General features: G+C 41.9%; 2 protein-coding genes and 4 non-coding genes across 9 annotated transcripts; 5 read left to right on the top strand and 1 right to left on the bottom strand.

Annotated features, from left to right (window-relative positions):
• Positions 1-1,947: 1,947 nt before the first annotated feature.
• Positions 1,948-6,531, bottom strand: LOC135558586 (piggyBac transposable element-derived protein 4-like). 3 transcript variants are annotated; one of them, XM_064992499.1, is made up of 5 exons: positions 6,444-6,531; positions 5,687-5,783; positions 5,414-5,548; positions 4,770-5,108; positions 1,948-4,556 (listed from the first exon to the last, which is right to left on the bottom strand). In XM_064992499.1, the coding sequence occupies exons 2-5, from the start codon at positions 5,758-5,760 to the stop codon at positions 2,564-2,566; spliced, it is 2,541 nt and encodes an 846-aa protein (XP_064848571.1). In that variant the 5' UTR covers positions 5,761-5,783; positions 6,444-6,531; the 3' UTR covers positions 1,948-2,563. The 3 variants fall into 3 exon arrangements, with proteins under 3 accessions (XP_064848571.1, XP_064848570.1, XP_064848572.1); XM_064992498.1 differs by lacking the exon at positions 6,444-6,531 and adding an exon at positions 6,203-6,425; XM_064992500.1 differs by lacking the exon at positions 6,444-6,531 and adding an exon at positions 6,306-6,425.
• An 18-nt stretch (positions 6,532-6,549) lies between these two features.
• Positions 6,550-13,340, top strand: LOC135558588 (calreticulin-like). Of its 2 annotated transcripts, XM_064992503.1 has the most exons (15): positions 6,550-6,658; positions 7,100-7,163; positions 7,337-7,375; positions 7,560-7,609; positions 7,807-7,870; positions 8,054-8,122; positions 8,776-9,463; positions 9,820-9,921; positions 10,249-10,452; positions 10,607-10,701; positions 10,788-10,997; positions 11,246-11,359; positions 11,528-11,671; positions 11,884-11,976; positions 12,339-13,340. In XM_064992503.1, exons 7-15 carry the CDS (start codon positions 9,376-9,378, stop codon positions 12,558-12,560), a joined length of 1,272 nt encoding a protein of 423 aa, XP_064848575.1. In that variant the 5' UTR covers positions 6,550-6,658; positions 7,100-7,163; positions 7,337-7,375; positions 7,560-7,609; positions 7,807-7,870; positions 8,054-8,122; positions 8,776-9,375; the 3' UTR covers positions 12,561-13,340. The 2 variants fall into 2 exon arrangements, with proteins under 2 accessions (XP_064848575.1, XP_064848576.1); XM_064992504.1 differs by lacking the exon at positions 7,560-7,609.
• LOC135559095 (small nucleolar RNA SNORD74) lies at positions 6,950-7,029 on the top strand. The gene has a single exon (XR_010458437.1). It is a non-coding gene; the product is annotated as a small nucleolar RNA SNORD74 (small nucleolar RNA).
• On the top strand, positions 7,200-7,271 carry LOC135559103 (small nucleolar RNA SNORD75). The gene has a single exon (XR_010458445.1). It is a non-coding gene; the product is annotated as a small nucleolar RNA SNORD75 (small nucleolar RNA).
• Positions 7,652-7,735, top strand: LOC135559097 (small nucleolar RNA snR60/Z15/Z230/Z193/J17). The gene has a single exon (XR_010458439.1). It is a non-coding gene; the product is annotated as a small nucleolar RNA snR60/Z15/Z230/Z193/J17 (small nucleolar RNA).
• On the top strand, positions 7,910-7,994 carry LOC135559096 (small nucleolar RNA snR60/Z15/Z230/Z193/J17). Its single transcript, XR_010458438.1, has one exon. It is a non-coding gene; the product is annotated as a small nucleolar RNA snR60/Z15/Z230/Z193/J17 (small nucleolar RNA).
• Positions 13,341-13,384: the final 44 nt, after the last annotated feature.

The following is a 13,384-nucleotide window of genomic DNA, read 5'->3' as shown; positions in this document are numbered from 1 at the left end:
GTTAAGTTTGTATTATTTCATATAGATGGGCAAGGCTCAACCTAGTTTTTATGCTTTTTACAGACACACAATATCAGGAAATCAGGAAAAAATTGCTGCTTCAGAACCATCTGTAACTTTTCAGACAAAAGTAACACTGACATCACAAAAACATAAACACAACATGCTACAATTTCAATGATTTTACTGAGTTACAGTTCATATAAGGAAATCAGTCAATTTAAATAAATAAATTGGGCCCTAATCTATTCATTCTGATTGGCTAGGCCTGTCTTCCAAGTGGGCAGGCCTACCCACATGGAAGCCAGGCCCACCCACTTGGGAGCCAGGCCCACCCACTGGGGAGCCAGGCCTATCCAATCAGAATGATTTTTTCCCTACAAAAGGGCTTTATTGCAGACAGAAATACTCCTCAGTTTCATCAGAAAACATGGGGGAACACAAATATGGAGAGTGTGCAGCGGGACAAAAAAAGGGTCCAGAGAAAGTGGGTGCCTGCTGTCCCTGTTCCTGTGCCAAATGGTGGGGCCATCGAGTGCAAGTCCAGGCCAAAACCAGACCTGACACCTGAGTATGGACTCGAGCCTAAGGCTGACCCAGCACCAAGGCACAGGGCTGACAAGGAAAACATAGAGCTGTTTGACATTGAGAATGAAGAGTGTGAGGATGAACAGTTGCCTCACAGGGGCAACAATAAGATTATGTCTTCCTCAAATTTGGAGGAAGCCCAGCATAAGTTTCAGAAGAAGGCTGAGGAGGCCAGGCATAGGGTCCAGACCAGGGCCAGGGAAAGTGATTGGCTGGGGGAACAAAAAAGTAAAAGCGAGAAATGAGAGAAAGATCGCAAGAACATACTGGAGGGAGGAGACTCAAAGTGATAAGTTCTACATTAACGGTGGAGTGATTTGCAGCCTTGCCCAGCGAGAGAAACAGAACTGGGCAAAACTGCTCAAGGGTGAGAAAGCAAGATGTAGGCTAGAAAGACGCTGGCAAGAGTGGGAGGAGATAGCCAGGAAGAAGAATACGCTGAAGAGAACCGAGAGAAATGGGCTCTGGTACAAGAAGTTGGAGAACAAACACAGCAGCCAGGGTAGTAATGAGGACAACTCTCTGCCTGAAGAAGCATCTGAGGCTGAAGGTGATGAAAGCTGCAATATGTAACTTTTTGGGCGACCTGTCTAAATTCACATAGAAATGTGAGTTATAAATCTGTCATTCTCATTTAAAGCAAGTCTAAAAAGCAGTAGATCTATGTTCTATGTGTTATTTCTATGCTTCCACTTAAGTTTTGTTTTTGTGTCTTTTTCTTTCAGTTTTGTACACCAGCTTCAAACAGCTGAACATAATTATTGGTTATGGAAAATATATTTAATTGTGGTTTAGATTGTACAATGATTCTCTACACTATACTTGTTTTTTCAAATAAACTTAAATTAGGTGAACTATTACAATTTTAGCAACCAGGAAATGCCAGAACAATTTCTGAATAGTGCATCTTTAACATACTGGCCCTGCTGCTGCCAAACTCAGCAGGAGGGACAGATACAAATGTCTCTGGTATAGTTATGACAAGGAGGAAACAGACTCCAAGGAGGCGAGGAGCAAGAGGGCGATAATAATTTGGATCAATATAAGAGTCAAAGAAGATGATCTCAGGAGAACTGTGAGAAGTCCAGCTCCAGAATGGTCATGTGAAAGTTCTCTCTAAATATAAATATTTGGAAGCCAATCATAATATTTGTGTCCCAACTGAATCAATTATATACTGTTCCTATCAGATTCTGTTAATCGATCAGATACTATTCCCCCCTAATATGGTACATTATTGGAGACAAGATAATATGTCAAAACAAGACACCTAAAAAAAGAAACATAGTTCAATTAGTTGCGTACATTTCAAAATGTAATTTAATGAAACAATTAAATCAAATGGAAAGAATACAGAGGGAATGTTATAGATGTTTTTATTTATTAACCCAAACCCTGGTACCCAAAGCAGGCAAGCTGAGATGTTCCCAAAGTGGCAATTCCAAAGCATAAAGGTGAACAACAAATTCAGAATGATCTGAAACAATTTCCAAAATGACCAATTAAAAAAAACAGTTGCTAATTCTCTAATGGACAGCAAAATGTCTTCCAATGTTTCTTTGTTCAGCAATTCCTGATATGTGATATAGAAATCATTGTTGAGCTTTTGGCAGTTATAGCAAGTCATGTGTTTACCGCACAAATCTATTGGCAACCATAAGCAAACATTTGTGGTGAACACATACATTTGAATAAAAAATATATTTCTGTCATCACATACACCGGATAGGTGCAGTGAAATCTGTTGATTTACAGGGGCAGCCATAGTAGTATGGCGCCCCTGGGGCAAATTAGGGTACAGTGCCTTGCTCAAAGGCACGTCTACAGATTTTTCACCTTGTCGGATCAGGTATTCAAACCAGCGACCTTTCGGTTACTGGCCCAATGTGTGACAATATATAGGCGCAACAATTCCCTATACATCCCACAAATTCAGAAATCCTGTAGGCCTAACCCCTGGAATGAAAATCAACTATTAACTTGAATCTTGCTTGTCATTGTCTTTTTTCACATGCCATATTCTGAAGCAGTTCCTATCTGGTATTATGCAGAGTGCCACCTTGCAGGACTCGCACTGCCAAATGGTCTTGTGCTTACACAAATGACACTGCCTCCTTCCCTCAGAAGCTTTATTACACAACGCAACAGTGATGGGATCTTTTGTGGGCACAGGACAGCACAATAAACCAACTTCCACCTCTTCCTCTTCTTCACCCTGCTTTTCATCCTGTTTTTCACCATGCTTTTCACCCTGCATTTCCACTCGCTGTTCGCTCGGTTGTTCCTTCTGCTCCTCGTCCCTCTCCTCCTGAACATCCACTTTCAGTGCAATGTCAGCAAGCTGCGAACACAGCTTCTCCCTGAACTGTTTTTGGGCCATGGGCTTTGTGTTCTTAGTCACAGCCATGTCCTTGTGCATGAGCCAGCTGTTCACCACAGCAACATCTACAAAGTGATAGAAGAAGGTCTTGTACCACTTCATGGTTTTCTGGGCCACACTGTAGCATTTGATAAGGGAATCAGACAGGTCCACACCCCCCATATACTTGTTGTAGGACTTGATCGGCGCTGGGGCAGGTACAGGCTCTGTTGTCCAGGTGCCATCCTCTAACCTCTTGCGTCGTTGCACCTGCTCCTTTGCAAAGGCTTTATGGATGGTGGTGCACATGATGACTGGTCGTGCGTCCATCCACTTGGTGAAGAGCAGCTCCCCGTCACGAAGCCAGCGGATGGTCCCTCTCTTTGCTCTGGGTGGCATACTGTTCTCTTGAACACCAGCGAGGCCCACACGGTTTTCACGAATGGTTCCACAAGCTCCTAATTTGTTCTTGTACAAGTCACGGAAGAGAGTTGTGCTGGTGAAATAATTATCAACGTAAATGTGGTACCCAGTGCCCAAGTGAGGGATATTCAACAGGTCAATGACAGCGTCATAGCTCTCCCCTTTGCCTGAAGCAGATGGGTTTTTGCTCATAAAGACTTTGAAGTCGCACGTGTAGCCATTTCTTGAATCTGCTAAAACATACAGCTTGAATCCATACCTGTAGGACTTGGATTTAATGTATTGTTTGAGGCTGTGGCGGGCCTTGGAGTGCACCATGCGCTCATCAATGGAAAGGTTCTGGAATGGGTGGTAGAAGGCCCTGCATGCATCCAAAATCTGGTCTTTTAGAGGTTTGATTCTCATGAGCCGATCATAGTCTGCAGTCCCCTTCTTCTTGTCGTTTTCCTCATCCTCTGCTGGGTCACTCATGTGCAGTGAATAGGTGATTGCCCGAAATCTTGTCATAGTCATGACTGTACGGCAAAAAGGAATACCATACAACCTGTTCGGGACCCAGTAGTCTGATACAGTGTGCACATTCAGCAGACCCATATAGATTACAATGCTGAGATAGTTGTACATTTCCTCCACAGATACAGGTTTAAATCCCTGTTCATGTCTTCTCTTGGCATTCTTGTTGGTGTTTGAGCAGAGAGTATCAACAACGTCATTACTGAAGAAGAGCTGGAAGAGCTCTAGAACAGTGTAGTTCTTTGAAGTGTCTAGCTGGGGTCCAGGAGTCCTAGCTGGTTCGAAGGGGAACAGTTTAGGCTCTTGGTCTGGTTCATCCTCAGTCTTCCACCTCCTCTCTGACCCAATGATAAGAGGTGTGGCTGCATGAGCGTTCCTTCTGGATTTGGCAGGGCTGGATAACCAGAGGGGAGAGGATGGAGGCCTGGCCTTCTTTTGCCCCTTTTTCTGTGTTCCTTTAGGGCTGGAGATGGTTTTTCTCTTTTTTGAATCTCTGGTCTCTATGGCTTCTGTCTCAAAGCAAAAGGTGTCTTCATCCTCCTCACTGGACTCTGAAGCCTCAGTGGAGAGAGGGGAGGACCCCCTTACTCTGGGCTGTGAAGAGTCTGTCCCATTGGACGGGGAATCATTCCCGTCTACCGTCTCTGAATGTTCTGTCCAACCGTCTTCATCTCTGGAACGTATCAAAGACAAAAAAGGATAAGAGTGAGCAAAATCTGTTAATTGTGACATCCCTAGTACATGCAAATATATAATAGTCAAGGAACAAATTTATGTGTGAGAAAAAAATAATCATACCATCATTTGAAGGCATAATATCACATATAGTGGTCAAGAGATGGCATTTTATGAGACAAGTTATAATACTGAAACTGATTCAACTCACTGGTCCAAAAGTTGATCCAACTCTTCTTTGAAATCGGAATCTATTAAAGAGGAAGACGAGGGAAACCTTACTCTGGACTGTAATGAGACTGTCGCTTTGGGAGGGGAGGCATCCCTCCCTCTAGTCTCTATAACTGCTGTTCCATTGGACAGGGAGTCATCCCTCCCTCTAGTCTCTATAACTGCTGTCCTACAGGGAGGAGAATCACTGCCCACTCTAAGCTCTATAACTTCTGTTCCATTGGACAGGGAGTCTTCCCTCCCTCTAGTCTCTGTAACTGCTTCCCCATTGCAGTCTAGAGTCTCTGAAGATTCTATCCAACGGTCTTTATTTTCCTCTCTGAAAACAAATCAATGAGAAAATGTAGTCAGGGTGAAGCAAAATCAGTTTATTGTGACATCCCTAGCACAAGTGAATAGCCCTTCATCTTCAATAGTCAAGAAATACAATTCTGTGATTAAAAAAAAATCATATATAATATCACATGCTTACTGTGGATGAGTGGCCCAACACAAACACATAATTCAAGGTGTATGCTGCATTCCATAAGATTTTACAGCTAGCTATATGATATGTATCAGTACTGTAGTCGTCAAGGAATGACTTTTGAGAGAAGTCGAAATAGTGAAACTTATTGTACTTACGGGTCTAAAAGTCGATCCATATCATCTTCGAAATATGATATGTTGCTGTCACATTCATAGTTTTCATCCCAGTCATTCTCTTGTACTTCCCCTCCATCCTCGTCAGTGCTGTTTTCACGTTGCCTTTTATCCCCCCTGTATGGCATTTTAATCAAATATTCAATCAAGGGTGAGAAGATCATGCCCAATTTGTTGAACAGTGATGAGTGACATGGTAATGATTTTGAAGAGCACTAGACAATATCTATAACGCATTCATTAGCACACACTAACCTCTTGTTGTTGCATCCAAAGAGAGAGTGTCTGGCCTGACTAATTGTGTCCGGCACTTCCTCCTGCTCCATCATTACCCACTGGCTATCTCCACAGCCTGAAACCACATCACATACACACCAGGGGGTAAGTTCAGATCATTGAGTTATCCAGCTAACAATACCATTTCGGTTGGTACTGAAATCGGTTGGCACTGAAACTTTCTCCAACATATATAGATTTTTTATAACTTTAGCTAATTTCTGAGTTCATAAATACAGATGACTTGAAATGGTTGTCTGACAATAGACTACACACTCCTAATATTAAGCTTTTTAGGGATTTAGGAAACAGCAATTCAAAACAAGCTATTGTTTATCTGTGCGCTAGCTGGCTTGGCTATGATTTCCATTTGTGGCCGTGGTTAGGGTTATCAGGTCTGTCAAGCAATGCCCCCACGGTGGGACCCCATGCAGATTTCTCACCAGCTACCCCACCTAGCTAGCTAACACATTTACTGTCTGTTTACTTAGCTACCTGGTTAGTGCTGAGGGCTTGCAACCATGTATTTCGTTTCTCCACGTTTAGGTGACTAGCTGTGTTTAGGTATAATTATTGCATTACATGGTATACGCCATACCAGAAGCACCATAAAGGTTATCTGTTGGAACGAAACACTAGCGAGTGGAATGGCGGGTGACGAGCTACAAAAAAATTGTCCATCCCGGGATCTTTGGAACGTCCCTACTCCTACCTAAACCCTAACGTTAACCCTTACCTTAACGTCAGAGTTGGTACGTCCCAAGGATCCAGAATAGCAATCAATAAAGCATAAACAACAAAGCGCACAACGTCATGTAAATGTGACGCCAATTTTACCCACAAGCCAGCGGGGCCACAGTACAAATACCGACGTAACCCCTTCTGAAACTCTTTTCCCCGCTGAACTCAGCAGTTGAAATGTGGAGATCCTATTGTGTGCCTCAAAAAAAGGTAACTATTCGATTGTTTTTACAAGATAGTTTAACTTGAAATCAGGAACTATATACAGCTATCAAATAAGAACGTTAACATTTTGCTTGGTGGCCAGCTTTGGCATTAGTATTTGACTTGCGTGTAACGCTAAGTCAAGGTGCATGCGTGGCCTGCCATGTGTGCAAGAACTTGCTAACACTAACTACTATAGCTTGGCTACATCTTTCACACAACAGCCGACTTTAATTTGTACTTTACTTCAGAATCGACACATTCTAAATATATAAGTAAATTGTCTTGAATTTAATCCGTGTCTGATGTGATGAAGAACATGTTGGTAGGGACATCTGAGACCTCTGAGGAAACGCCAACTTTACTGACAAGACATGGATTGGATTTGAATTCTTCATTGCACTAAGACTTTGCCTGTGATATCTAACCGTCCCTCTAACCTTTCAGATTATGAAGTACAACACGCGTGATCCTGGATGACTAATGTATCTGCCTAATGGTTTACAATCAGGTATGGCACACCGATAACTCATTGTAATTAATATTTAGCCTGTGATGAATATTTGAATAAGAGTAGTGGACAGAAGTGGATTTCTGACACATTTTCAAACTGATGGCTATCTATTAAACTGTGGTTGACATTTTATGGCCTGACATATTTAATAGTGAATGTTTTCCTTTTAGCGTAACTTCTTGCTGACCCTGAGAAACCAGGAGATCCTGGTATGTTTCATGGAAACCCTTAGCTGTTATGGATATTTACTAGCTATGCTGTTGATTAGAGTATATTTGGGAATCTCTGAGACTATGGAGGATCTTCGATCATGAAATGGTCTGCTGATATAATTTTCTAAAATGCCACCCCGCTGAAACGATCTTGATCAAATTGTTTCTGGTTTGCCTCCAGCGGGAATGCCATGGTCTGAACTTCCAGCCATAATGATCAAGGAACCATTGGTGGGTCCTGTTTACTTTGGCTGCAAGCATTTTCAACCATTGCTGATACAATGATGACAGCATAGTTCAGCAGATTAAACATGACGAACTATCAGCATTGTCTTTCGCTCCTATCTGATGTATCCACTGTTAAATAAGATTGTAGGATTATTTTTGCCCTGATTCCATTTTTTGACTCAACTTTATTTGTTCCTCAGGTGGTATGCCTGAAGTTGGGGTCACATGGGTGGAACCTTTAGTGACTCCTCGTAACAGTGGCTGGTAAGTAGTGTTTTCTGCAGCTGGAACACTCATCTGTTGCTGATACAAATGATGACCGCATAGTTCAGCAGATTAACCATGAAGAACTATCAGCATTGTCTTTCGCTCCTATCTGATGTATTGGCTATTAGATTAGCTTTTAAATGTGGCTTCCTGTCCATCCTGACAAATTCTCAATTTCAGGCATGGTGAGATGGGAATGTGACTGATCCTGGTTCTCTGTGTAAAAAATCGTGACAAGATGAACTAAAAGTAAGCACTTGCACAACGTTGTCTTTACATTTCATCAGCCAGTGAAAAGATTCTGCCGTATGATTACACTGCTTATACTCCGACCAGTCCATTTATTTCTGGGGGTTTAGTGTGTGAATATCTGTTTTTGGTGTGCTGCTCCTGAACCCATTGCTTATTCCCTCGCCACGTGAGAATCAACTGAGTGGGTATGTTTTACGCGTGCAGAAAGTATTTTTCATTATCTGCCACTGGCTTACTGATTCAGTATCTTACCCTTTACACGAGGGGTATATTTCAGTGGGCTCAATGGATTGGTCTAATCTTCCCTAAAATATTCGTAACTTTACTGTGCCCACTTCAAGATCAGCTTGAAATGGACAAAGTAATTGACTGCAACCAAAAACCCATTTTAGGTTTAGCATGCTTGATGGACCTGTCAATATAGTTGTATCAATATTAGCTGGCTAATGTAACTTGCTGATCCTGCTTTGTAGTATGCCCCTCTGGTATGAGTTATAGTTATATTGTGGGGTTAGCAAATGATGATTCAATTCTTGAACTCTCTCCCTGAGATCTTGATGACAAGAAAGAATACTGATCTCTCCCCAATGATTCCTAGTGTTTCAACCTTCCAGTGACTATTTGGCTCACGTGTTTTTTCTTCCTTCCAGTGCTTGGTCAGGAGGGTGTGCAGGAACTGTCATTTACCACTGACCTACAGTTGTCCTGAAGAAAGCAGTGCATCACCGGCTTCACTTTATAATTAAGCAATTTGTTTGGCGAAACTTCATTAAACTGTACGGGTGTTATAATTTTAGCTTGATAAATAAAACCAGTAATTGTGTAACTTCATTGTCCAGAACCAATAAAGGGATTTGTACATAATCTGTGCCATTTTCTTATATTTGCTACATTTACGATTAGCTGTAGGTGGGTTTAAGCAAAGCAGTTCAACACACAACGACAGTTACACATGGAGTAAAACAAACATACAGTATAAACAAGTCTAACTCGAAGATGGTTCCTATATATTAATGGTGGGTGCGGTTTGATGCTACCAATTTGAGGTATTGGCAAATTTGTGTTGCTGGTTTCTTGACTACAGTATGGTACACTAGCTGTACCACAGCATCCAAAGTCTCGGCTTCCCTGTCAACCAATGAAAATCGGACATTTGTTCAGTGTAGACTGATTGGCCAGGCGGACAGGGAGTGGGGAAACTGCGATTAGCAGGGTGGTCAACTATCATTTAAAATTTAGCAAGCCACGTCATGCGAGGGTCGATGCTATTCAGTGCACTGATTGCACTAGCCAGTGCCAAACCATCGCTGTATTTTAAAGAGCAGTTTGAAGATGGGGGTGAGTTCTATTAATTTCGGCTAGGCTGCCGTGATTGCCAGATTCAACTGGAAATTTCCAACGAGCCTAGCTAGTTTACAGCTAACTATTAGTGAGCTAATCTAACCATAATGATGAAACGACAATAGCTATGCTTCGTTAGATGCAATAATGCATGTTTAGTTTGCTTTTTAGCCACACTGCGTCGTTTACAACAATGATGGCTGGCAAGTTTGCCAGCTAATTAAATGTATCTACCTAGCCAACGGGTGACGCCAGCCTAGTGCTTGAATAAACCTTTAACGTTAGCTAAAATTTGTATTCACCTATGCCAATATTGTGGCCTTTCTAGTATTTGGTTCTGTTTTTGCTGTCAGATTCTTGGACTACCCGGTGGGTTGAATCCAGCCATAGGTCTGACTACGGGGAATTTGTCCTGACACCTGGGAAATTCTATGGAGATCCAGAGAAAGACAAAGGTAGCTATCGTGTTATGAACCTGAGGCTTCATGCAGTTTAAAGTCTGCACGCTAAAGACAAGCTTGTCCAATATGATTCCTCTGACGTTAAGACCATGTGATAAAATATTTGTATTCAACTTTTAATCCAGAGAAAGTCAGTAAAGAACAAATTCTTATTTTACAATGACTGCCTGCACCTCATCTGGTCAGTCAGTTTCGTGACCCCACCATTGTTCTGAAAATTTCAGAATCAGTCTCTTACACATTTCTGCTTTTCCTCTCGACTGTGGAGCAGGAGGCAACTCCGAATTTGAAACAGTCTAAAACATATCTTATTCCCCTCAGGTCTCCAGACCAGCCAGGATGCCCGCTTCTACTCTTCTTCTGCTCGATTTGAGCCCTTCAGCAACCAGGGCAAGACCCTGGTGATCCAGTTCACTGTGAAGCACGAGCAGAACATTGACTGTGGGGGAGGCTACATCAAACTATTCCCCGCTGACCTTGACCAGGCAGACATGCATGGAGACTCCCAATACAACATCATGTTCGGTAAAGTCCATTACCAATGAGATAATGATGGTACTAGCAAAATGATTGATAATATCCACTTAGTTACACCGTACCCTCATTCAACATTTAGATAAATTGTTTAGGTTGTATATTTAATTTGTACAGCTAATCATAATGGTTTTCCCATATCCAGGTCCAGACATCTGTGGCCCAGGCACCAAGAAAGTTCATGTCATTATCAACTACAAGGGCAAGAATCATCTCATCAACAAGGACGTCAGGTGCAAGGTAAAGCATATGTCACAAATGAGCTTTTTTCGACGTGACGTCCACATTGGGTGGATCAAATCAATCTTCTTTCTTTTGTTTTCCAGGATGATGAGTACACTCATCTGTACACTCTGATCCTGAACCCTGACAACACGTACGAGGTGAAGATTGACAACAAGAAAGTGGAGTCTGGAAGTCTGGAGGAGGACTGGGATATTCTGCCTCCTAAGAAGGTCAAGGACCCAGAGGCTGTGAAGCCAGACGACTGGGACGAGAGGGAGAGGGTGGAGGACCCCGAGGATAGGAAACCAGAGGTGGGTAGATAACGGTAGTTACCTTTTCTGTCTAGAGACCCATGGCTGTTTCTGCATTCAACAATGCTAACAAGCCACATTATTGTATTGGCAGGACAATGGCAGAAACTGACTGGCCGACCAGGAATCTAACCAGCTACTCTTGATGCAAAAGCAATCCCTGCTGTCAATCTTTTATGAGTAGAATGTCTTTCATGATTTTCACTTTGTTAATGTGGGGTTAATGATTCAATGTTGTCATTTGTCAGGACTGGGATAGGCCAGAGAACATTGCTGACCCTGACGCTAAGAAGCCTGAGGATTGGGACAATGAGATGGACGGTGAATGGGAGCCACCCATGGTGTCCAACCCTGACTATAAGGCAAGCAGTCAGACACTTCATAACTGGGGCTAAGGTGTTTCCTGGCCCTATACACATGACAGAACCACATTTTGTTTTTTGATTGAGACATCGACTATGACAGTAGTTTTCTCTATTGCCACTTCAGTCATATGAACAGCTGTTTAATTGATTTGTTTGCCTTCTCAGGGCGAATGGAAACCCCGCAAGATCGACAACCCTGACTACAAGGGCAAATGGGTGCATCCTGAGATTGACAATCCAGAATACAGGGCAGACTCTGAAATATACAGATTCGACAGCATCGGTGTCATTGGCCTGGACCTGTGGCAGGTACTGTGGAGGACCTTATTCAGTTGTTTCAATACCTTAATTATTGACACGTAATACTAAAGAGTGGAATCTTATTGAAAAGTATTCTGTTTGTGATTATTTAAAAATGCTATATTTTTCCTTTTTAATTGAAAAGAGAAAATGCATCCCTGAAATAATATTTTTGCCCAGAAGTATTTGGAGTAATTTAGACATGTTCATTGCTGTCACAGGTCAAATCCGGGACCATCTTCGATAACTTCCTGATCACAGACGACGCTACGCTGGCAGAAGAGGTTGGCAATGAGACCTGGGGTCAGACTAAGGTCAGTGGTACTCACCTCTCAGGTTCAAACTTTAATACATACCCACTGGGCACAGACGTCAATTCAACGTCTATTACACATTGGTTCAACGTTATTTCATTAAAATTACGTGGAAACAACGTTGATTCAAGCAGTGTGCCTAGTGGGTATTCACAGTGGTGTCTCTTGAGTCGCATTCCCCTAACCCCAATTTGTTATCTGACAATTTGTTACAGGATTATTTGTCTGAATAAATTCACTAGTTTGGTTTCAGATCCTTATGAAGACATATTTGCAACGTTGCCTAACAGCACACTACAAACTGTAAAAATGCTAATTCCTGTGGTTTGTTAAAATGGCTGTCTCTGTTTCATGTTTTGTAGGATCCAGAGAAAAAGATGAAGGTGTCCCAGGAGGAACAGGAGAGGAAGAAACTAGAGGCGGAAGAGATGGGGAGGAAAGAGCAGACGAAAGATGAGCCTGAAGACGAGGAGGAAGAAGAGAAGGAGGAAGAGTTAGAGGACCGTGAAGAAGAAGAAGAAGAAGAAGAGACTGGAGCAGAGGAAGAAGAGGAGGAAACAGACTCTATAAAGGATGAACTTTAGAGGACTGACTTTCTCATTGGGGTGAATCTTCCGTTGAGCCTGGGGAGGGATTATGCGTCATTTCGCTTTACCATCCAGTCAGTCAGGCCTCAAAGTAATGTTGAGAGAAGGGGCGGTGAAGAAGTCATTTAGATTTTACTGCAAAATCTATGACATTTTTTATTTTATGTTTTTTATTTAATTTATTAGATTTTGACTCACTGGTTTACCTCCTTATTAATTAAGGCAGTAAACCAGTGTGTCAAAACTAACCTATTTCTTGTAAGTATGCATTTAATTGTCTGTTTCTCCACCAAATATCACAGATGAAGTCGAATTGATTGAAGCTTGTGTGTTTTTGTTTTCTTAATTCACATTGAGTGAATATGTACTCCATGTAAATCCTACTCAACCTTGACATGCATAGCGATAGTTTCCCATTCATTCAATGTCCATTTGCTAACTAAATGCAGTCACATACTGACATACTATTAGGTAGACGTAGCATCTATAACCTCACCAAGGCCAAATTCATTCACCAACCTCTAATTCCATTGACATTCAGCCATGAAATACTGTAGCCAAGTCAGACGTTTACTCCATTGTGAGTTTTCACTGTTGTATTTTGTCTTGCACAGTAACCGCATACTTCCTAATGTAGCCTATTGCATTTGTTCCCCTTTATTGCTTTTGTAGATATTTGTAACCTTATTTGGGAAATTATGACGATTACATATAGTGTTGTGCAAAAATACTGTACAGTAGTAAAAAAAAAAAAAAAAGAGGGTTGTTTGGATTTTACATGTGTAGAGTGTTCCCTTTGTTACAAATCATCATCATAGACT

This window comes from Oncorhynchus masou, chromosome 17 (genome assembly GCF_036934945.1).
Source record: "Oncorhynchus masou masou isolate Uvic2021 chromosome 17, UVic_Omas_1.1, whole genome shotgun sequence".
NCBI lineage: Eukaryota > Metazoa > Chordata > Actinopteri > Salmoniformes > Salmonidae > Oncorhynchus > Oncorhynchus masou.
Note: the sequence above shows the minus strand (reverse complement) of the source record. Positions and strands in the feature narration are given on the sequence as shown.